Source organism: Pundamilia nyererei, unplaced genomic scaffold (genome assembly GCF_000239375.1).
Source record: "Pundamilia nyererei isolate P.nyererei 1_Seehausen unplaced genomic scaffold, PunNye1.0 scaffold00047, whole genome shotgun sequence".
NCBI classification, from domain to species: domain Eukaryota; kingdom Metazoa; phylum Chordata; class Actinopteri; order Cichliformes; family Cichlidae; genus Pundamilia; species Pundamilia nyererei.
The window spans coordinates 2,497,089-2,521,743 of record NW_005187448.1 but is presented as its reverse complement, the minus strand read 5'-3'; the positions used below and the strand labels follow the sequence as shown (position 1 = coordinate 2,521,743).

The window sequence follows — 24,655 nt, the reverse complement described above, 5'->3', positions numbered from 1 at the left end:
ATTTGCTGTTTTTTATTAATATTTTATTTTTTTTTAAACATTCCAGTCCAGAAGCCGTAAAAGCTTAAGAGATAAATAGGCCATGCAGTGTCTCATGAACAGAAGGATTGAGTTTGAGTAAGCAGTTACTGCTGGACAGTGTCACTGTATGCAGAGATGAAAGAAACACAAGTGACTTACATCCCTCAGCGAGTAGGTCTCATTGGATCCTTGGCTCTGGCCTTGGCTTGGAAGGTAGAGCGCAGGAAGGGAGGTGTTGTGAGAGTGAAGGGAGGGCAGTTTATGACGGTCAATGGAGGCAGAGGAGTGAGGCCGCAGGGCACTGGCAGCAGACAGAGGGGGCCTCATACTGCGGCCCAGGCTATTAGACTTGCTCTCTCGCCGCTGGTACTCAATAGGCGACTGTAAGGCTGAGAGAGAAACAACAGGCAGGTCTTATGAAACTCTGCTGCTGATTCTGAATCTTTTATAAAACAATGCATCCAGAGGATTTAAGTATGTATTTGTTGAGGAAATGAAGACATCTATGATAAGACATATTTTCATATTATTACAACATCACAGCATTATATTGTAATCATCACCTGCTTATACAGCGGAACCCATACAGGCTGCTCAGTACTCCCAAAAGATCCTCAATAAATACAAGTGCTTTTGAAAAGCAATGACTAACATTAGGTTTTGTTGATAATAAATAAAGAAAGTTAATGGGTTCTTCATGTCAGTGTTCCATAAAAAACACAGTGGATGATACCAAATCCTTACAACTTTAAAGTTATGATCATAAAAATGCAAATTAAATGTAAAGTTCTGACATAACACTACAAAAATCCACAATGACAGTCTTTTATTTATTTCTATTTTTTTCATGCAAAGCCAAAACCGTGAAAAAGTTGGTCAGTATATTTACATATGCCATGCTTTATGCTAACGTCATGCAATCTTGCAATTTTAATAACAATAATTGAATATTTTCTAACCTTCTTTTTTCTTCTAGGTGTGCTGGGAATATAAAGACTACACAGTCTTGTAAGCTTGTCACATAGACAATAAATGTTCTCATGTTATTGCTAAGGATTGTCTATTGCATTGGAGTCACACTGGGTTAAATATGTACACTTGGGTTTTAAGGGGTATTTATTATTTTCTTCTTTTTTTTGGGTTGTATGGAAGCCCCTAACGCAATTTCATTGTTCTTGACAATGACAATAAATAAATACTACTACTACTAACTCTAAACTCCAAGCTAAAATATAACTTATAGATGTGAGAGATCCATAAATTACTCCCCCACTGCAGCATGTCATTGAATTTTTATCATCTCTCCCCCTTCGTCTGCTATCTTTTTCTTTGCCATCACCCCACTGCCCCTCACTGAGCGTGGTTGAGTGCTTGCTCATAAGGGATTGCTTCACTTCACCACGGCTTGAGGTGACTGTTGTTGTGATTTGGTGCTATATAAATTAAATCTGAACTGAACTGGATTGAAATGTGAGTCTTCTTTACTCGGTTGGCACTTACCATTAAGGAAGTTGCGCTGGCTTTCCAAGATCTGAACCACATCATTGACCCAGGCCCTTCCTATCTCTGGGGAGGAGGCCTGCATCTGGAAGCGCACCACACTTCCATCGGGATTGCGTAATGTCAGCACAAAGCGCGCATCATCGCTGTCCACACTGGGCTCCACCCCCAGGCAGCTCACCTGAAACATATATATATGATTCGACTTTGCTTGTTAAATGCTTTGTTAACCTCTAAAAAGTCCACAAGACAGAATTATGTAAGCCAGGCAGGAATGAGTGCGTTTTGGTTCTGTTACGTAACTTCTAACCTGGGAGTGAGTTGAACTTTCTCTTTTCTTTTTATTAGTGCATACAGTTCATAAAAGCATCCTGTGTGGCTCATTTGAGTTTATTAAGGCTTAGTAGGCTCTCACCTTGATGCTGTTTTTAAATATGTATCCAGGGAGTGAAAAGCCTTTCTTCCTGTCTATCGGCTCACTAAAGATGACCAACTGCTCAAACAGGAAGACGCGTCTTTCCTTGGCACGAGACAGGAAGCCACTGTCCTGCTCTATAACAGTGAAGGTGTCCTGCTGGAGAAGCTTGCCCTGGGCTGTGATCTTACCCTGGTAAAGTTAAAACAAAACCAAAAAACGGGGAAAGTAGTTAGACTGTGGTTTTCATGAGATGACCACAAATTATTCCAAGGCAAATTTTTGGAGGAAAGATGATCCAAACATCCAGAGACATACCTCAAAACCTTGTAGTCTGCCCACATTCATCATGTCATTGCAACGTTTTGGCACAAAACACATCACTTCTACTGCTTTCTGTTTAGAAGCGGGAAAGGCAATTAGAAGCACAGTAACGACAGCAACTATGTTGCTAGGAATTTGATTAGCAAGCTTAGAAAGCATTTATAGGGATCAAGTATGGAATAAAGTACATAATTTTGTGAGTGATGTGAGGCATTCACTCGCCTCCTTCTTTAAACTATTACAATCTGCACAACACTATTGTTCCCTCATATTTACCAAAACAGGTCCAATTTTATATTCCTCAAGCCATCAAATTTCTAAACATGGGCAACGCATAGGAGGCTAGATTGATGTGGCTAAAGTCATCCCTAAGATGCAAGGACAGTGAAAGTGTCTGCATATTGTGTGCTTATGGCTGCTTATGTTGATGTCATTGTTCTTATATGGTGTATACAAATGTCAGCCACAATTTCCCCACACGGATAAATAAATGTATCTATCCATTTAAAGCGCAAAGAGTAAAACCCACCTCCAGCTCCTCCGTGTCCATCCCAGCTTTGGTGTAATACTTTAGGAAGTCCTGTTGAAATAAACACAGCACGGTCACCAGAGCATTCCAGGTTTGCTGGGCAGAATAACGAGAGGCAGTATTTATGAGCTGAATACTGCTCAAGGACTTTTACACACTATTGTTTAAATTTTATAATAAAGAGCCTCTTTCTCTCCCGCTTAATCGCACCCTGACCAGACAACATTGTGTGTGATCAGCATTTCTGCACAGAGGTTTGTATGTAAGTGTTTTGGTGTTTCTACTTGTATGTTTGCAACCCCATAGCAGACACGGCGCTGGTGTTTGGCTAACAGTACAGCAATGACATGCTTTTTACCTTGAGCAGAAGCTGATACTTCATGATCCTCTGGACAGGTTTGATGAGCAGGTCGTTCAGCTGCAGCCTGTGGCCCAGCTGCTGCCGGAGCTCCTAACAGCGGAAACGGACGCAACATTTTATCGACGTGACAGCACAAAACACGGCAGCTGTTGGCCTGTATAATTCCTCTATGACCATAAAGCACAGGCTCTGCAACTAATACCTATTTGTCTTGTTCTTGCTGTCAGTTGGAATAATAAACAAATGGCAAATCAGAAAACAAAGTCGCACGTACACAGTCGTGGGCATAAACAGAACAGAAATATAAACAGCATCTTGAAGATGGTTAGGCTAAACAGAAAAACTGCACAGAGTCAGACGTTGACATTCACTCACCTCAAAGTAAGTCTCGATGTATTCTGAGACAATGTGTTCTGACTTGGGCTTGTTCTGACAGTACACAACATACATATGCAGGCGCCTCTCCTGCAATACGAGAAACGTTATAAAATCATTTCACTGAGCATTTTGTTACAAAACGTTAGCCACATGGTAAAAGAAAAAAAAGACTCACGATGAGAAATACAGAGCTTAAGGAGCATTACAAGTAAATGAAAATGCCCATGAAAGTGAGTACAAACATGAGTAATCAATGTGCGGGTCTCTGGTTGCTCTTTGGGATGAAAGGGAGCAGAGCAATAATGATTCGTCTAAGACTGGGCCTTTGAAGCCAGCTCTGTCTGGTAGTGCCTACTCTTGTGTGACTAATTGGCGTGGAAGTGCAGATGTGGCAGACCTGAGAGGCCTAATGGAGTTATATGTAGATGAGCATCAGGTTATGTATAATTTACCCAGGTTGCCCTCTGTGTAACCAGAGCCTTTTAAAGGCTGCCAATATGGGAGTACACCTAGCAACAGACATGGCTCTGTAACCTAGAGAACAGCGAGCTGCTACACCTCAGTGGACATCATGTAACACTGCAGACAGCGACTGCTGACACACGAGGGTTCACGTGTTCATGTGTGTCTCTATATGTGTGCAAGTGAGCACATGTGTTGTATACAAGTGACTCAGCTTGTTAAAAGCCAACTGTGTTTTCTGTTTTTCATTAGGACCGTGTTCCCAGTCTGCTTGTTTTCACAGTGACACTGTGCTTAGATTTAGTTACAAGGTTTTTTATTCCCCCACAGGCTTTTTAAGTTAATTGTCCAGAGGGCTCAGCCTTATTGGATTGTTTAAAGAGCTACAGTCAGAGACAGACACACATTTAAGTTAATCACGTTCACAAAAAGAAGCGACTTGGTGAAATTGTGCATTATGTCTATCTCGTCTGCATGTGTCACCACTCACTCAGTATACATAAATCTAATTTTTCCTGCTGTATCAGTGTTGTGACCTTATAGTGACTCTAGCTCTCTTCTACTGGCAGAACAATATACTAAACAGGGAATCTTTTTGCATGTGTCATCGTTCTTGAGTCAAGATGTGAAAGAAAGACGACCCTGCTTTTGGGAGGGGAGGAAAAAAATCTTTCATATCAAAAAGTCTGAGCTTAAAATTTATTATTCTTCCTTTTATTCTTGTTTGCTTTTCAGACTGTTTTCCCCTGGTGTTTCCTGACCAGTCGTCCAGCCCAGACTGCAAGATCAGACAGCGTGTCATGTGTGTGTGTCTGTTAGCCATGTGCACGCTTGTAAAAACACAGCCTGACTAAGACGTATCAGTAACAGGGAAGAGGAAGGAGAGATGTTGGCAGCTGAGAGAGACGGAAAGAGGTACGGTAAAGGATAAGCAGGAGCTCTGTGCTTTGTTTTCTGTAGCTCTTTTTTACCTTTACTCCAAACAGCACAAAAAGTAGACCTAGACACGTGCACTATGTGCGTACGTGCATTTGTGTGTGTGTCTTTACACCATACTCACATGTTTAATGAAGAGCTGAGCCAGCCGCTCTGGCTCTACCAAACACTTCTCCAGCTCTCCCAGGAAGTAGCTACATAGAGGAAACACACACACATCCACAAAACGGAAGGTCAGATTTCCCTCCTGTACTTTTTTTCCTTTGTCCTCTCTGAGCTACAAGCACGTACTCTGCAATTTATTGTTTGCCTTTCATTTTGCATGCAGTTAGAGCAAGCGTATATTTTTCACACACTTTCCTCGTCTCACTTCCGTGAGAAAAAAAATAGGGACTTACTCTTTATGCCAGTCAAATATTTGATGAATGTTCCCAAAAACAATTTTGTCTTTTCCCTTCATGTCCTCCTGCACACCTTTGGCGCTCATTGTGGCCATGTAGCCCTGCAAAAAGGAGAGAAAGCAGCCATTGTTTCTTAAGTCCTGCAAAAATCTGCAGCTGGCTCAAAACAGTAAAAGTAAATACAGTGAAGTTGTTATAACAAAGAGCAGCAATCACACACCCACTGTTTTGGAGCTTTAATTAACCTTCAGATGGCAAGAATTCATTTCTGAACCAAAATATCTTGAGCTATTTTCAGCACTAGGAGATGGATGTCTGGCAATATAACACTCCTCACGCTAATAATTCACAAAATCTGCTTAAGTTTGGAGATGGTGTGATGGAGGCAGACAGAAGTGTGGAGTAAAGTGACAGAACTGTGATGGTTAAGCTTTAGAGCCCGCTTTGAAAGACTGCAAGGATGACTAAGCGTGCTCCTTTTTGTCAGGGAGATTGTGTGTTCTTAGCTGCCAGACTCGGTGGTTTACCTCCACTATGAGCCCCAGGTCTGACACGTAGTACTTCTCAGTCTCAATAAGCTCCTTCAGCACATACCTATAAAAATATAAATGAGGAAAGATTACGGTTAGGATTATCTCACTGAATTCTTTCTGCACCCTGCAAAACACTTCATTTTACAGGTCCCAGTTTGCTAATATATTTCCAGAATGGAAATAATAATAACAAGTTTATAAGGAGTTTCCTGGAAATGAAAATGTGATTTGGTACAAGCTAGAGAGAAAACACAGCAGGTATTCAGACCATACACTCTAAGTCCAATAAATCTAATTAGCTAACAGAATTATTAACTGAGGATCAGCTGAACGTGCAAAATTTAAATAAACACCTATGTTTATGTTTCCCATGACTTGTGACTGCCTTGCACTCGTTATCAGGAGGAAAGCTAAGATACCACGTCATGACCACAGTATGGAGCGTTGGTCATGTGACAACTGCTAATTAATGCTTAGTAATAGTAAACATTACTAGTAATAATAGTAATGTTTTAAGCTCAACAGATAAGTAAGATGATCCACATAAATCATTACAGTTTTACCACCTAAAAACATATTTCACAAATACCTTTTATAAAAACTTCAATCTAAAACTATCAGTACTTACTATATGAGTCGTCTTAAAGCACTGTGTCTGTCTTCAGTATTACTGTTATTCCTTTCGTTTTTTTCAGAAGTCAATCTGAATTTTTAGACTAGTAAAAGGAAACGCTTTACTTTTCTCTTCTTTGGTGCAGTGACCTGCCCTGTAGGTGCTTCTGAACAGACATTTATCTTGTCATAGCAGGAAAAGGACCATCAAACATATTAACAATGGCTCAGTTATTTGAAGTGTCCAAGTAAAGCAGTGTCGCAATGAACCTGAAAATAAAGCAGCCGAATGGAACAAAGGCACCATTAATCTTAGTGATTACTCTGCATATTCTTTTATAAGTCAGGCAGCGATTTCTGGAAAATCCTCAAAATAAGTGAAATTGTCATTTAGTTCCACCATCAACTCAACATGCAAGGAGACGCACTCAGCTGCATCTCGGCTGTAAGCTGAGCTGCAAGTGCTAACGCTTTCTAAGAGCAGCTGCACTCAAATATATTTCTGTTTGAGACAACACATTTATTTAAAGAATGGACAACAGCCCGAATTGCCATCGGGCATAAATTAAGTGACGTCTGAAACACATACATGCTTTTCTCTAAGGCACTCTTCCTCTCCTCCTCGGTGTCAGCCGCAGCTGACCATTGGCTGGAGGTGTCGTCCATCAAGACGGACTCGCTGTCATCTGGCAGAACACCGATGGACTGCGTGTCCTGAGGAGGAAGAGACAGGCAGACAAACTGTTTATCAAAGGTAATGTGGATCATGCCAGGAATAAAGTAAACAAAGGGAGATAAAGAGCAGGAGAGAAATGGTAATGATGCAGGTTGCCAGGGTGACCAGGGAGCGCAGAGAGACACGAGTAACAGAGATTGAATGATAAAAAGATCAGATTGTTGTTGTTAATGATGCATGCTGTGACACGCATAGAAAAAAACAGATAAAGAGTCAGGGGGGGGAAGGGCCCTGTGCTTGTAGAAGATAATAAATAAAGCTGTTCCTGATAATCATTTAGAACAAACCTGTATTTTGTGGCATTACACTATTGAAGTTTAAATTAATCAATTCATTTGCCAATTGGGAATTCAAACAAACTATATATTAACACGCATGGCACATCTCCTTTGGTTTAACTTGGCACCAGCAGCTTTTACATTAGTACTTCCTGCCTTATTGGCCACGTTGTACCCGAGATAAACCCAGGGTTACTGCGATCTAATCGATTGTGTTCATGTGGTACATACGTGACCTCCTTTTTCAAGCTTCTTCCTGGAATTGATATAATTTCCTGTGGGGGTTCTAGCACAAATATAGAGTCATTGTGCACACCGCAAAGAGGGCCTGCAAAGATTTAAGTCATGACTAACTCAACAGAGACGTGCTTAACATCTGCAGACAACCCTTAGTTTGTCTATATTAGCATTCACACTTATCCCTTTTAGATTGTCATAAAACCTCACTACAATATGTCCGTCTAACTGTATCTATTTAAAAAGTTGCTCCTTTTATTTTTAAAGCATTTCTTTTTAGCCTTTTCATTCTCTCCTGACTCCGGAAACCTATAGGGGCAGCCATCTGTCTTTACCTAAATCCCAGTGTCCCCTTGTCCCAGTCAAGCACAACCACCCCGCCTTAAACACATACACAAAACACCAGACACACACCTAACCACTCAGACCCGCCTGGCAGAAGGCTGCCCAAAAGAGAAATAAATTCACGGCTGGACTGATACACATATAAGCAAACGGAAAGAGGGACAAGACTCTCCTTTTCTCCTCTGGTCTAGTTCAACTTGTTCACCTGCGTTCCCCTTGATAAACTTGCTGCCATCAAGAAGTTTTGAGCTTCCGGTCGTGTCACAGTGGTGCGTGTGAAAGAGACAAAACCAAGAGAGACAGAGAGGCTCCACGAAGACCCTCTCTCCCCCAGCTCATCTTGCCCCGCTAGGAGTGCTCCAGCCTAGCTGACAGGTCTCCCTGGCTCCCTGATCATTTCCAGGTGTGCTGTGGCAAAACCCACAGGAAAAAAAATCCCTTGTCTCTCTCTGTTGTAAGTTTTGTTTTCTAGCCAGAAGCCTGCGAAATAAACTGACAACAGTTTTAGAATAAGTCGAGGCCAAACCTTTCCAAGCAAGTAAGTTCAGTCGAGAGCGAAGTGATTACAAAACTTATTTTTTTCTATGGGTAAAAAAATACAAGCTCCAAGTTTTATGTGTAGAAGTCAAAGAAGAATTTTATTATAAAAGTGTAATTATCTGGATATGAGAACAAAAAAAGGATGTTTGCATGTAGAGGTTTGCACCACAGAATATTTGCACTGACTATATTTTTGTCTTGGATTAAAGCACAGTGTTTTAATCTAATAAATAAATTGTCCATAATTTGATATCTGCCTTTTGTTATTTCATATTTATAGCTGTGGACCAACTTTTGATTGCACTCTTCACTTGGAACACAGACTGCTGCAAATCACCAGTAGTAAAGTGAATTTAAAGGCCCTCATGTAAGGAAACATGAATCTGTGTGGCTTAAAATGTGATTGTTTAAACTGTAATATAGGTATTACGGCCTGTGCTTGAAACTGTATTTTCCACTGCAGAGGTGGCATCAGCAATTTTTTTTTATAAGGGATGGGGCAAAGCAATCCTTATGCACACAAGTGCACATCAAAGTTATGATACTGTGATACAAACAGAGTTGGGTGATTTCATTATGTCTCAAGTGCAGAAAAATCTAATTTAACAGCAATAACGCCGGTGTCACACAGCAAAGGATGGCTTTGAAGAGCGCTCACAACTAATGCACCACATAACTCTTTTCACAGTTTCTGTCCCGGTTTGAGTTAAAGTTTATTCTTTTAGTTAAGAGTTTTCTGTTTGATACATTTTATGAGTGAAGATCAGAGACTGTACAAGCTGTTCTTCAGGAAAAAGTGATTTAATAGATCTGTTGATCATTTGTTCCGGCTTGTTTTTTAACACAGCGGCTTGTTAGACCTGCGGACATCGTAAGAAATTTCCCGTGCTTGATCAAAAACACTATAGTTTTATTTTAAAAAGGTGGGTGGGGGAGACGAGCAGCGCATTTAACGCTGAGCCCGTCGGCGGAGAAGGTGGTGTAGATGACAGGAACCATCGGAGATGACTGACCTACATAATTTAATCTCTCTCACACCACCTCTCTCCCTGTGTGTAGCTTTCGCTCTCCTACCAAACACTGGCAGTAAAAACACCACAGCGCTGACCTCATCCCTCTGATGTAATCCCGCTATTGTCTTTCAAAGTGTTGTTGAGGCTGAAATTATAGTTTAAGTGCCCAGGTCTCGATTCAACAACAGGACGCACTTCACAGTGTTTAAATGCTCAGACATCGTTATTGTTTCCTGTTGATGGGACGCAGGCACCGCAGGTTAACGCAACACTCCCGCTGTTCAAACAAACACCATTTTCCAGCGAACTTCTAGCAGCAAAAAGGGACCAGCCAGCTTAAGACACTCCTTTGCCACAAGCAGTTTGATGGAGAAATGGAGACGGGCTCGCTTCTTTGTTAAGCATTTCTTTGTTCTAAAAGTGAAGTCATCTTTCACCACATTTGCCGTTTCTTATTTATCTCCAGGCATGTCCTTCTGCAACATGTTGAATGTGAGTCATGCATCACACTGGCCACGCTCAGATTCTGCCCTCTGGTCCTCGGGGCATCGATCTGGTCTGAGAGTTTGTCTCCATATGCATCTGTGCATATGTCTGCATTTGTGTACATATATATATACACACACACACACATATATATGTCTGCATATGTATGTAGCATATGTGGCTACAAAAAGCAGCCCTCCTACGTGCGTTTGTGTGCTCATGTTGCTTCATCGTTGAGCTCCTCCAGCAGCAGTGGAGTTAGTCATTTCCAGCTCTGGCTGGAGGGCCATGGAGACAAAGAGCGCTGATGTCACCTCCCCACCAGGCTACGTCCTCACTGAGAGTATTATTTCTACTCCTCTCTGAGACTGTCAGCTAAAATGAATTGGTAATGGATTATTTTCATAGTTTCAATCTCATAGCCAGCTACTAGATCATATAAAACAGGCCTCCTTTCAAAAGATTACTAACTGCATTTAAGTTAGCAATGTATAAGTTCTGCTTGGTGTCATTTCTATGCGATACTTATCATATGTGATATGAGATATAACAGGACAGGGTTGGGTGTTATTTTGATAGCATATCAAGATGGCAAACCTGGGCGTTTGGCAGTGACGTGCAGCCAATCAGCGAGTCAGTTATGCAGCTGGGTGACTGTAGAGTAGCTGGTGACAGGTCCTCAGGGCTTGCCAGGCCATCTTTCCACTCCTGGAATACACACACACACACACACACACACACACACACATACACACACATACACAAACGTTCGCAGTGTCAGAATAACAAAATCTGTTGCGTGCATATGTGTTCTGGCACAGAGAGACACAGGCGGCGCTAAAAAGAAAAAGAGGACACATAAGAGAACAGGGTAGGGTGAGAGACTGCAGGAAGAGCCAGCAATGCTGCTGTCATTCACAGCGACACTGCTAACTGACATGGTACTTGTTCCTCCGGGGATTAACTCTACATCAAACCTGCTTCTCCACTGACAACCTTGCGCTACCTAAAATAAACAAGTGTGGTCAAGATGTTGGTTTTAATTTGTGTTTGCCCAAGAATGAAGTTTTGCATGCATCACAACCAGTTTATACAAATAGCTACTGTTAACGAGGTGCAGTAATAATTTCAGTTTACTTATGAGGCGGTTCATGTGAAATGTGCAGAACGGAACTGCAAAACTCACCAGGCAAAGCTTTGTTTGATTAGTTCGTATGATCAAAAAAATTCTCACCGGTTCTCTGTGGGTGACAGGCAAGATGGTGAGACTCTCTACAGGCCTTGGGAGGCTCCCCATATCTTGGTTCTGGCTGTGGGATGGAAGACATGCAGGCTTTCCCTCAAGTTTGCGGACCTGACGCTCTCCTTTGGCGGTGGATCCAGCGCTAAGTTTGCGGACAGGGTTTGTGAGCCATTTTTTAAGGGTGCTCACAGAGCGCCTGGAGCCCGGGGAGCTGGGGGCCGAGCTGCCTGATGCCTGTGGGGGCAGCGACGCCACGGAGGTGGAGATGCTGCCCTCACTGCCTGCTGCCGAATACGAGTCTGAAGAAAAGGCATAAAGAGACAGGAGAAGCAAAAGGTTACTGGCGAAGGAAAACAATCAATAGATAAGGGTTAAATGGGTCATGAGGCAGAGTAAAGGCTCCAAGTACAGACTTAAGTTAATCAATGAATCTGTGGACTTCGACAAATGTGCAAAAAGAGCATTTTGTTTCAGGGACACAACCCTCGCTTGACTAGTAGACGAGGCTTAACTGCAGGTGTGCGAGGTGATACAGAACTGAAGGCAGAACACATGTCAACACACCAGGAGTGAAAGATTAACGAGAGAAATCAAAATAAAGAGCGGAAATATAAATTTCTGTTCTACAAACACGGCTGTGCAGGTGTGTAACTACACTATAAAAGATGTTTTCATTATGCAAAGCAGACTTTTTGTCTTCTTTTTTTTTACATTGCTGAGCTGTGCACCAGTCCATGCCATCGTTACTTGACCACATTCTGATGCAAGGCCGACAGCAGAGGTAATGAGGGTCGGTATTTGAAGCAAAAATACACTAAAAAGCAGTTGCAGATTGACTGCTGCACACTGATGTCAGGAGGACATGGGAAGTGAGTTGGGGGGTTGAGCTGGGACCGGACATCCTCTTTAATCCTTTTTAGAAGGGGAGCTCCTTGCCGGGGACTGTTTGTTTTTTCTTTATTGTCTTCCTTTCCCATCTTGCCTCGGCCAATCAACCTACCGCCCTTCCTCCAGCCTTTCTCAGTCCTGAGCTCTTCTTCTAAACTGTGCGTCGGGAGTGTTTCATCTCTTCTGTAACAATTTAGTCATATTTCTTATCCATCTTTGCGCCTTAATCCTCTGACACTTGAAACTCTTTCAAGAAAAAACTATTTTCCATTACTTGTAAAAAAAATAAAAATAAAATAAAAACTTTGTAGTTTATGTTGTGCATCTGTTCATGAGAAGACAACACTGACCTGATTTCAGAGCGCTTTATTTGAGCCACAGTCTGTTATTGCAGTTCTCAGCAATAAGATGCAAACTTAAACCCAGGCTAAATCATTCAGCTTAGTTCAGTGTTCATAATTAAAAGATTTAAGAATTTCCACAACTTTATTCACTCAGTTTCTTTGTCTGAGAAATTCAATAGCAGCCACAGTACTGATCAATAATAATGAGCTTTGTGCTCTGCACAGCACAAAACTCACAGTGTTTGACGAATCATTAACCTCAGCGCAAACAGGCCATGCTAATAAGATCGTATTTCTGCTAATGCAGAAACTTGTGAATGGTAGGTGATAACTAAGAAAATAACTTTAACTTGTGTATTTCCACCATAGAGATACCATTTCCTCTATTTTTCCCCAGCATGTATCATGCAATTTTCCCATCCACTTTTCTTTCTAATTCCCACCCAAATATCCATATAAAAGTCTGCAAATAGAGTGTATAAGGAGATCTAAGCCTAGCAGAAGGAGCATCTGAACAGAGCAAGATAAGGAACACAGGCAAGTTTAAAGAAAAAAGATGGCTGTACCCTGCAGGGAACTATTGGGATATCAAAATGCATCTGAGAGCCATTGTATTTATGGTTGCATCTGGAAGAAGCAAAGCGTCCACCATCTGTGAAGGTTCCCCAGTCAGAGAGAAGAAAGGATGTGAAAACGCTGGAGAGCACATGTGATATTGTGCACCCTCCCAACCTAGCTCTCCTGACCTCTAACAAAGGGCCAAACCCAGAGGTTTGTATTTCCCAAGGTTCCTGCTCAAGTTTAGCCAGGTCAGCGTTTGCAGTTCAAAGTGCAGAGATACAACCAGCAACATTGTTTCTAACTATCTTGAGGCATCAGCTGAAGAAATAGGCTAAAGAGACTGACACCGCTGAAGCGCCTGGAAGCAATTTGAAATGACTGGAGACGGGACAGAGCAGCTCTCCAATTCGAGGCTTTGCATCAGGATGATACAGTAGCTCTGTCACACGTACAGATTTACGATGCACAGAGCGTACATTATTTACTGGTTTTATAACGACTATCCTTACATCTGTCACCATGGCAACTGAGCACTTCCACTGATCATGTATTCTTTGTACCTTATACAAGTCATTATGGAGACATCAATAACACTTTTGCACAGAAACAGTGAGACAACTGTAAGGGGAGATGATGAGCTTCTCCTTAGAGAAACCCACCTCCGCTCGCCCCACACATTGCAAGATAAGTGGAGTTAATACTGTTATACACCTACAAAGAGGAAACTGGGGGGTGGGGGGGACTATCCTTCCCACTCTTTCCCTGCTGTGCTTCATGCTGATAGTGCCCACTGAAATTCATCTCCATAATGGCACCACAAAGAAAAGATTACCCACGCTGATTTTGTTAATGCAACTTGACTATTGTTTATGTGCTTATAACAATTAAGAGTTAAGGGCACAGGAGAAAAAGGGCTGCATTAAGCTGCCCTGATCTGTGGTGATTTGTTAATGCTAGGTTTTCACCACTCGCCCACTCGCTGTCTGAGAGGATGAGCGAGTGCCGGGGCGGGAGGCTCATCCAAAATTGCTGTACTGTGTAACTTTGTAGCCAAGTGGGTATCTGTTGCAAAGCACTTCCAGATTTTTCTTAGTTTTGGTCGGTCACAATACAGAAAAGAGACAGCCCACATCATCTAAGAGGGCAACTTAAGAGAGCCATCTTTCACTATTAGTATTTGTACGGTATTGCAGAGTCAATACAGCTATGCAGCAATTTCTCTTTTTCAACTCACAGTTGGTTTCTAGATTAAGCAACTAATAAGTTGGCACAAGACTACAGATAACTGTCTGTCACTATTTCCTAAACCTAAGGTGACTTCATCAAATGTCTTGTTTGCTCAAGCACAGCCTAACCCAGTTTAGTTCAATTAACTATAATTCAAGCCAAGGAAAAAAAAAGAGTTACTCGTTTGAGAAGCAGAAATCTTCAGCTGTTTAATGAATGCTAATAAACTTAAGCAATCCTCAAACTCTGTCAATATAGTGAATGATTAATTTTCCAAAGGTCAGTCTGATAAATCTATTGATTGCTGAACACTACATAATTTCACGTCCGTCCTTTTTTGTGTGGTTCACAGTCAACCATTTGTTATTACCACAGTTAAATTCACTTATAGCTGATTGAATTATCTAATGACTATATGTGGCACAGCTTGTCCAGTCATGTGGAGAGGGAAAACTTATGATTCACTGTTCTCATGAAGGTTTGAGTTAGATGTGACTGAATCAAAGGCAGGGACAGCTATAAGAGCATGTGACTGCCTGTCTCTATGCCAGGTGGGATAGACTCCTGTGGCTCCAAGTCCCCAAGTTGGTTAAGAAGATGGATGGATGGATGATGGATGGATGGATGAGTTAAGAGTAAATTTACTTTAATTTATGTCTGAAATGCAAAAGCAGAGAAAAATGAGAAAGCAAATCTCTTCCCCTCTTTTCAGGTGATTGATGGAGATAGATATGCGCTAAGTGGTCGTCCACCAGAAGAAGTCTGCTCTAACTTCTGTTTATTGATTGCTGAAGAGTGAGTGCTGCTGAGCCAACAAATCAGGCTAAAAGCGTTGGCTTTAATGGAGCAAACTTCACAGCCCCCTCCACTGTGGAGTTCCCTGTCAATCCCATGCCTCTCGGGATCATATAGGCAATTTAGGCATTACTGGACTCCACAAATAAAAAAATAAATAAGCAGACATGCAGGTGCCCATACGCTTTTTTTTTCCAGAGAGGCTCTCCTAATGGGCGCACAGGTGCAGGCTGTCAACCTGTTATCCAGAGTCATCAGCCTGTCAGTGTAACAATACACAGCATTAGAGGCGAGCATCCTGCTGCTCAGCACTGTAGCAAACGTGTCAAATATCCTGCTGAGGTTGACAAACTTAGAGCTGCCATTCAATACTAGCACCTTGTGGCTTACAGCTCTGGGGAATTGTGGCAATCAACACATGGGTGCCCGCCTGCGTCATTGCTAACAACTCTTAACACAGCACCATACTTATCTTCTCGATTCTTTCTCTCTCACTCACTGCCCTCTCCACCTTATGCTCTTCAGCCTAGACTCAGCTGCTATATTACATTTCACCCACTCAGAGGAAATGGACACCCTTTCCATCAACCAGCAGGACCCGGTCTGCACTCATGTTCAAACCGAAAGAGCTGAAAGACCACGAGGCAAGTACCTGAAGCACATGACGGAAAATGTTCTAACCAAGGTGCTTTTTACAATGAAACATTTCAAATCATAAATTGTACTCGTCTTTTTCTGGCCTTTCCTTCAATCCTCCCTCCTTCCTTTCTTTTTCACCCTGACACCTTTTTCTCTACGATAAGTTCCTCCTTCTGCCACCCCGTTTGGCACTCTAACGCACTCTTACCCTCTGCATCTCTGTGCACTGCAGTGTTTTTCAGATAATGACTGGGAGCAGGACACTGCACAGCTCCCTCCTCTTATGCAATGGCCTCCACTGCACTGCCCCCGAAGCTGCTGAGTGCAGCACAAGTTCGACATGCAGAACAAGCTAGCAGAGAAGACAACGCTACAGAAGTAAAAAATAATAATGTTTTTAAAAAGTTTTTAATCCTTTTTTATTCTCCTTTCTTATCTTTCGTTTTGGTATTAAGGCTTAAGCAACTGAATCCACAACCTCAGGAATCCTCTGACAGTCTAAAGCAGAGGCTATGGGGTGAGCTGCTGGGAAGAGCAGGGATTCTGTATAAAGATTAAGCAGCAGAGGGGCAAAAGGATGCCAGTGTGATTAAAGTTAAGAAGTTCAGTGAGAGTATGGGAGGAAACACTGACGAGACGAGCGGAAGGAAGGCCATGAGGGCACAAGCGACATACACTTGAGTGCACATAAGCAGGAACTGTGCTGATTTTTAACTGTGGGCACTGCAACAAAGACATGTGCAGCAGCTCAACTCTTGTCGTCCTTGTGTGTGCCATATGTGAGTGTGTTTGTGTCAAACCTTTGGAGTGACACACTGCAGTCAGACAAGTGAACAGTGGTTTCCTGTCCTCCTACTGACCTAGTTTATACGCACGCACGCACACACACATCCACACACCACTGTTATTCCCAGAGCACAGAAGGAAATATGTGCTAGACACATCAAGTGACACGCAAACAAGCCATCAGAGTCAGTCTCCTGCCATCATCGCCCACAGCCAGACTCTGTGGCATATTCTTTATCAGTTTAATGCATCAAAGTGCTGCCAGTCACCAGAAAAACAAGACCGAAAAAAAACACGCTGGCATTAATCCTTTTGTCTGTGGAACAATGTGAAAGAGTAAATCAGACACTTCTCCTGATGAGGGATTATGAAACAGCTCTAATTGATAGTCAGATCTAAACCACTACTGCTGCCACCGACTGTGAAAATCAGGTCAGTGGGAGTATAGCAGTGCAGTCAAAGTGGCAGAGGTTGTGGATATCTCACCTGAGATTTCAATCAGCATTTTCTTTCAACTTGATTCTTAATTTGCAATTTTAAAAAAAGAGGCTGTGACGGCAGTCTCACCACAGAGACTGTCTGCAAGCTCCCAGCAGTGTACAGTGAGAGACTGGAACCATGTTTGTGGTTAGTGGCCTTGAAAACTCCAGACATTCCTCTAGAACCACTTAGAGAGAGACTTGCCAGATTCTTGGCACTGCCTTTATTCATTTATGCTCTGGGGAACTAAACCTCCACAAGTACACAGAATCAAATACAGGGGATTAAGGTTGCAGTGTGGTCCATTTCACACAGATTTATTAACTAAGCACCACAGGATCAACAGGTATTCAGAGATGGAAAGTCCCATATTCACAAATCATGATCCAATAATTTAATCAAGAGCCAGAGTCAAGTCATTTACTGCCCCGCTTTCACTGAACTGTTACCAATGGAGAAACTTTCAAGCAACAGAAGCTCAGCTCTACTTACTCTGAGACAGTCATTACACCCTGCATATGCAGTAACTGCTAAACTCCAGATCCCAGTTACTATGTAACTCAAGCTTTCTCCCTCATTAAAGTTTTAAAAAATTCCAATTGTATGAAAGTGAAAAGAAAGATTTGAACAGTACAAGCCCAAACCTCAGTCACGCTAGAGTTATGGTAAGATGGCAATGTAGCTGGGAAATATTGGTGTTTACCCAGTGAGTACATTCAATTCTTTTATATTGGGCAACAAAATGCAAGTAGTCATGGCAGCAGGTCACCTGGTGGGATGCAAACTGTCTCCAAACAGTGGCGGTCTGACTCAAACTGACTGCAATCACTCTCAGATTGGTGAAGGTTTGCAAATAATTTCCTTCCAGTTTAATAAATGCAGACAATTTGGCAACATCTTGTTGTTTGTGCATGTCTTTGTAACAGGGGACTCGACTCCTCTGGTTTTATTCTGATCATATTCTTATTTAAAAGCAATGTTGCAGAGCACCTATGCCATTTTACAGTTAAATTGCCTTCCAACAATAATTATGTCACTAGTTTTGGAGGAATTTGTCAATTTCTGTTTGAGAGATTTAAGATTTTGGCTGTACTCTGAATGTAAGTAGTTAATTTGAATCTCTGTGCATGTGGACAGCAACAGGTTTGCAACAGATAGAACAGATTTGCAATTTTCGCTGATTTACTACATTTAATTACCCTTCTATCACAAACACATCAGCTGTAATTTCCTGGGGTGCATTCGATTGTCAACTGATAGCAGACTGACAGCAGACTGACTCCATGTTATTGCAGTTTTATCGCCATCTTGATGCACCAAAGTCCCCTTGAAGATCACTGACTGTCTTAGAAGTCAAGGAGATCACAAGTTTATTGTAAATGGTTGCAGTAATTTTGGTCTCCACCCCCTGGTTCCCCTGGTGTGACCGTAGCATAAGTAAAAAAACGAATAAAGTCTAAATGTGCTATAAATGTTGCTTTTCAAAGTGCACAGCTTCAGTTTGAAGGCAGAAAAAGAGAACAAATGGATTTGATTTTTATAAATTCATATAAATACTTTCATTTCTTGTAGACCACATCTTTCACACACATGAACACCCCACCTCCATAGCTTTGTTTCTGAATGATGCCCACCTATTGGCAGCCGTAACCTTTTCCCTATTTTTTCCTCTTATGATCAGTTAAAGTTGTGAGATGGACCAAATAAATCCTTGTCAGCTTGATACGTGATAAGCTTCTCAATATTTTCCCCTTACTTTGCATCTCAAACAATAGCCAACTCTAGTTGAGGGTGTTCGGACATGTTTTTTTCCCTTAAATAGATAAACTGTAATTTTCTCTCATTACTACAGTACTTTGTTTTTGGGGGAGCTTTCTCCAGAAGAAGAAGATATGAGATTGAGATCTGACAGAGAAGAAGAAAATATTTAAACAGACATCCTTTGTTTATCATGAATGATACTGTGCACGTTACATGTACAATGCGATGCCCAGAGGCTGAAGATCAACGCAGCAACTGCCTGTTTTGCTCTAGTAAAGAAGCGCTAGCACACCAAAAGCAAAATGACTCATTATGCTTTTATTTTTTGATTTTATTTGTATGTAATCTATCAATAATTATATTTGATTATATTTAGTGCTACATTTATTTTTACATTACTTTAACCCTGTAGCTGTTAAAGCTGGACAACATTTTAACTGTCAATTTATTGCTTATATTTTATATTATAAAATATCTGCCAATTTGTTCTTACAAAAATAATGGAGAAATGAATAGGAACTGTTTAGTAGAAGTATGCAGCAGCTTAAAACGTCACAGTCACAATTTTCTTTTCCCAAAACAAGAACTAAAAAAACCTAAACTGTGAAATGGATGTTTTCCTGTAGGTGGATATTTATCAACCGCTCGTGCTCCCAAAGTAACCATAAGATTGTTCAGTCTTTATATGAGGTCCACTGAAAAATGCTTTGAGGCATTTTGGGAAAATGAGGGTTGGAAAAGTACTTAAATGACCTTGCAGGCGCTGCATGGCACTCTGATTTAGTGTGTGTGCAATTGTGTGTATATCTTGTGCCAGTGTGCGTGTGTGTGTATGTATGTATGTGCACCCGGATAATCACAGTGATGATCAGCACTACTCTTTTTACCCTTTTTAGCAATAGGAAGCACACACCCTGGGTACTGTCGGTCATCACTATGATTATCTAGTCACACACACACGCATTCACAGACACACACTCACTCTAAAAAAAAAAAGTCAGAGAACAAATGGCTGGCACTTGTGTTTGAGGGTAAACAAGGCTGCCATTTAGCCTGAGGTGGTCGAAAACAACGAGCAAATTAAAAGCGATTGTGATTTCATATGGCAGTGCCAGTCAGGAGGCCTCCAAGGAGAGCTGGAGACAGAGCTGCGATGCACGCTGGGTCGCGGGTATGTGGAGCCTCTCCTTTGGCCCCAGTCTGCCTGACAGCTCCAGTACTGTGCTCTTGCTGTTTGTCGCTGGCTGTGCACAAGGTCAGTGCTCTGCACTGCAAGTAACCATGACAAACTGAGTCAACAATGGGAATTGTTGATTTGACACAAAACTGTCTAACTTCTCTTGTCTCAGATATGCTTTCTCATAAAATTATATCCTGAGCATCCAAGCGTTCAGAACATGTTGTGTATTTGGAGCAAGCATGCGAGGTTTGTGTGCAAAAACAAATATCTCAGCTTTCATTGTAATGGGGCACACAGTTCCGACCTCGAGACCTAAAGATGTGCTGGCATAGTGATTCTCAGTCAGACTTGATGTGCTTTCCAGACACATATTCTCATTCCTTTCCATAGCTCTCCACCTCTCCCCACTCTTATTGCCATAGCAACTAAACCCAGAAGGAGAGAGAGTGAGGGACAGCCGCACAAAAGATTAGCCATCAGCAAGAAATCAACCTACACATGTGGGCGCACGCACTCAGTCTTGTTTTACATAGCAATGCACTCGTGAACATATACCTGTCTGTGACACACACACACGCTTGCACGTGCACACACACACAAAGCACAATGATTACTGTAGATTTGCATCAATATTCATACAGTGACAACCCAGCAAATGTTTCCCTGACTTATGCTTATTAGTAAGACAATGCCAGAGGCACAAAGGATGCTTCTGAAAAGCTTATTCTCAATTCAAGAAAACCATCTGCAGCTGTCAGCTTTTGTCGCTTTTCGATCAGATCCTGCATTTTGAGCAAGAGCTCTCCATATGGCTGTTAAGAGGGCATCTTATGAATACGCAAAATCCATTTAAGTGTTTGAGGGCGACCCGAGGCACAGTTCCACCTGTGCCAAATCCATCAGGTGGACAGTTTTCCTATAGGTTAACGAAACTGAATAATTAACATTAAGTAAAGCAATAGAAAATGTGCAAGTGTTGAGTATACTGCCAAATATATATAATACTGTGAACTATTAGCTAGTGTAATTAGATTGTTACGGCAAAAGCAAATCTTTAAAGTCACACTCAGACACTCAAATGTTTCTAAATTTGGCATTTATAAAGTAACAGCTACAGTAGTCTTAGTTTGGCTGCTACAATGTGAATTTTGCACATAAATAAAAACTTATTCTAAAGATTTGGGGGGTTATTAAATACACATTAGGATGTTTTTACATTTTTTAAAATTGTTTTTCTCTTGAGTCCACCAATGTGGCTTTAATCCTTACGTATTGGCTGCAGGCTATGAACAGAAAGCTGTGTCTAAAGTAACAATCAGTGGTGCCTGACTGACAATCAGAGTGTTGCAGGCCGATAAGAAGGAAACAGGTCAGTTTTTGGTTTGCTGTCTTCTCCGGTCCAGTGTAGAAGGCAGAAACACGGGGGAAAGCTTATTTAACAATGCAAAAACTTTATGGAAGTATTTGCTTGTATCTTTTGCTTTTCTTAGCTGTGGATTCCCAGTAAAAACATACAAGTTTGTTTATTAGTTTGAAAAGAACTCTATTTTGCCCAGAATTCATTGGGATTTACAAATGCTTAAAGGGACAGTTCACCTCTAAATTATTTTTGCTTATATTTTCTACATTCTGTAGAATTATTCATGCATCTAGGTTGTTTTGATGTAAACTTGTTTTGACATAACTGCCTGCTGTCAGCTATATTGGAACTAAATCAAAGTGACAAATAATTATTTGGAAAAAATCAGCAGCAATTCAGCACAAAAAATGCACCAACCCTGCTGTGAGCGCTTTCATATAGAAACTGCAAAGTGTGCAGCTAGCTAGCATCACAACAGCAATAATCATATCTTGTCCCATTGTGCCTAACACAATCCTCTTTGCAGATGTGCTTCTTTGTGCAGAGTGACATGGCCCAGGTATGATTCAGTAGATGGATAATAGCTGCCATTAGAGTGCTCAAAACAATGTTCGTGCATTTTTTTTTTTATTGACTAAGCAGGTCAGCTTTTTAAACGTATGAAAACATAATTTCCATTATACTGAACAGATGACAGACATCGCTACAATCAACACTTCTATAACTGGTCAACTGACGCCAAAACGGGCAAAAGAAAACATTTAAATTAAATTTTGGTGTGAACTGTCCCTTTAAGATACCCCAGAGACTCTTGTGCAACTGATAAACCATGAACTCGCAGAACTATCCTCTAGTGAGGCGCAGAGAGAAACATGATGGCAAATTTAGGTTAGAAGTGAACCAAACAGTAATGCTCTATAAGCTGATCCCAGGCTGCGAGGAACTACAGTCCCAACAGTAAATTTGATTAAACACAAGGTAAGTAAGATGCTCAGCTCCTGTGTTGCCTTGCCTTGTGCACTGTTTTGGAAAGTTTCTCACTGAGGCCTCTGTGAAGTATTCTCTGGAGAGAACTGCAGAACAGAGCAGCCAAAATCTCTCCACTCTGACAGCCAGAGGGGACACGACAGCAATCATTGCAGTCAACCTGTCGCTAAGACTTACAGCAAGCATGTTCCAATCTCGCCAAATGAAAAGATGCACAGAGTCAAAAGTTGAAACTTTTTTCACACCACTCACAAGTCTTTATACTGCGGCTGCTGTTTTGAAAAAAAGAAGGAGTAAAACTCCATGAAAGCAAGAGCTGAGTATTAGAAAAGCAAGAGCAAACATTATAGCCCCCCCCCAAAAGGAGGCAGGTATAAAAAGAGCCATATGGACTGAAAGTGGGGGTAGAATCACGGGGGGGAAGTCGCTCCTCTCCCCCTCTGCACTGTTGGAGAATTCTTTCTAAACAAGGTATGGAATGCACTCCTGTGTTTCATAATTTGTTCCCTCATTCTTCTCCTCTGCACATTTACAAACAGAGTCCTAAGGAAGGGAAAAAAAGGGAAGGAAAGACTGTGGGAGCCTTGCAAATATGTCAGGGCAAGGCAGTTTAGTAGAGCAAAAAGGAAATGACAATGAACTGTGAAAGAAAGGGACGTGGTAAAAATACATTAACCATATATAAATGTGTGTTTGTTTTAAAGGAGAAAGGGCATAGATAATAAAATAATTAATAAAGAGCGGGAGTTGAAGGAGAGGAGAGAAATGAAGAAGAGAAGCAGGAGGAGAGAGAAAATGAGAATGCCCCAGGAGTGATCTTAAAGCTCCACTTGGTCTTCGTATTCCAAGCCAGCAGATCACGCAACATTCAGCCCAAATTCAGGCTGGCTGATTTCTTCATCCAGCTGGGGAGCTTCGCTTTTGCAAGAGAGAAACAATATGGTGGAGATCGGCTGGGAAGGAGGCTGGGGGTTTGGTGGGAGGGCAAGAAGAGATGACGAGGTGGAGGGTGGGCTGGGGTGCAAAGTTTAAAAATATCTCAGAGTGCTGAACACAGAGCTGAGCCACAGCAGTCTAGCATACCTTCAATTTCAGCTATTTTTGTTGCTTTTTCCATAATGTCTGAAGTCTGCCTTATAAGCTGATGACAACTAAGTTTCTCTAGCTGAGACATAAAAAGACACACTGGTCCCCCCGCCCCCCCGCATTTGCCAGCAGTGCTGCTTTCTGTCAAAAGCACTCTCAACTTGTTATCAAAATGTATTCGTACATCGAGGGGTCCCAGGTTCGCTGCGGGGATCAAGTTCTTGTCTGACGGCGGCCAAACTGATGAAATGTGCAAGCGCGTGTTCTTGAGCAAGACACTGAACCCAACCACCTCGAGGTCTGCAGCACATCATGCACTCTGACTAATCTGTGAAGGGACAAAAATAAATGTTCGGTGATTTATTCTATTTTACGAGCTGCGTGTTGATGCCGAACATTGTGGAGCAGCTAAATTTTAATCGCTGCCTGTCGTGTGAGATTATTGTGAGTTTTTGCTTCTTATTTTCTCGATGGCTTGAATGCGCAGCAACTGTTTACTACGGCTGAATGCAGAACCGTGGCAGCGATACAGACGATGCAAGTTGCCCCAAAGGCCTTTGATGCTAATCATTTTTTCAATTTGAAGCTAATTTAAACTTACACATATATCAGTGTATGTTTTGGGGTGTTTTTTTTTGTTTTTTTAATGATTGTCTTTGGTTTCGTTCGCCCTGTCTTTGCCGTTCAACCATGTAAATATATGTGTGTGTCTGTGTGTGTGAGCGTATGTGTCATTGCTGTGGGGGATTCTTGTCCTAACACACTGCATGCATGAGTCAACACCAGCCCCCAACACTCACAAATAGACACGCTCTCAGATGCAAAGGGAACACATATAGATGCAAATGCAAGACAATGCCGACCCTTTTCCTTCTTTGGAGGATCATTAAAGAAAAGGAACACAAAGAGATAAGTGACAGCAGCAGAAAGACAAACATACTTATGGAGACACAGACAGATCCATAGATGGAAACAGTTTTATTATTGCTGTTGTTGTTGCCCTACCCTGACTGCTGCCATGTGACCTTAACCCTCTCACACACAGGTAAAGCTGCTTGTTGCCTCAGTTGTGGAACAAAGCAGGTGAGGAATATGTTAATGAAAAAGAAACCATCCATCCGCTTTATCCGAGGTCGGGTCGCGGGGGCAGCAGCCTAAGCAAAGAGGCCCAGACCTCCCTCTCCCCAGCCACCTCCTCCAGCTTATCCGGG

At 41.8% G+C, this 24,655-nt stretch overlaps 1 protein-coding gene across 4 annotated transcripts in view; it reads right to left on the bottom strand.

Annotated features, from left to right (window-relative positions):
- arhgef25a (Rho guanine nucleotide exchange factor (GEF) 25a) overlaps positions 1-24,655 on the bottom strand; it is a 42,612-nt gene that overhangs the window by 2,890 nt on the left and 15,067 nt on the right. For all 4 annotated transcript variants that reach the window (XM_005732596.1, XM_005732593.2, XM_005732594.2 and 1 more), the window contains 13 exons: positions 11,342-11,649; positions 10,705-10,815; positions 7,062-7,186; positions 5,855-5,921; positions 5,325-5,428; positions 5,051-5,120; positions 3,526-3,615; positions 3,148-3,240; positions 2,790-2,840; positions 2,255-2,332; positions 1,937-2,128; positions 1,522-1,702; positions 181-410 (listed from right to left, as the gene is read on the bottom strand). In XM_005732596.1, the coding sequence (XP_005732653.1) occupies positions 181-410; positions 1,522-1,702; positions 1,937-2,128; positions 2,255-2,332; positions 2,790-2,840; positions 3,148-3,240; positions 3,526-3,615; positions 5,051-5,120; positions 5,325-5,428; positions 5,855-5,921; positions 7,062-7,186; positions 10,705-10,815; positions 11,342-11,649 (1,700 nt within the window). The remainder of the gene's footprint in view (positions 1-180; positions 411-1,521; positions 1,703-1,936; positions 2,129-2,254; positions 2,333-2,789; positions 2,841-3,147; positions 3,241-3,525; positions 3,616-5,050; positions 5,121-5,324; positions 5,429-5,854; positions 5,922-7,061; positions 7,187-10,704; positions 10,816-11,341; positions 11,650-24,655) is intronic.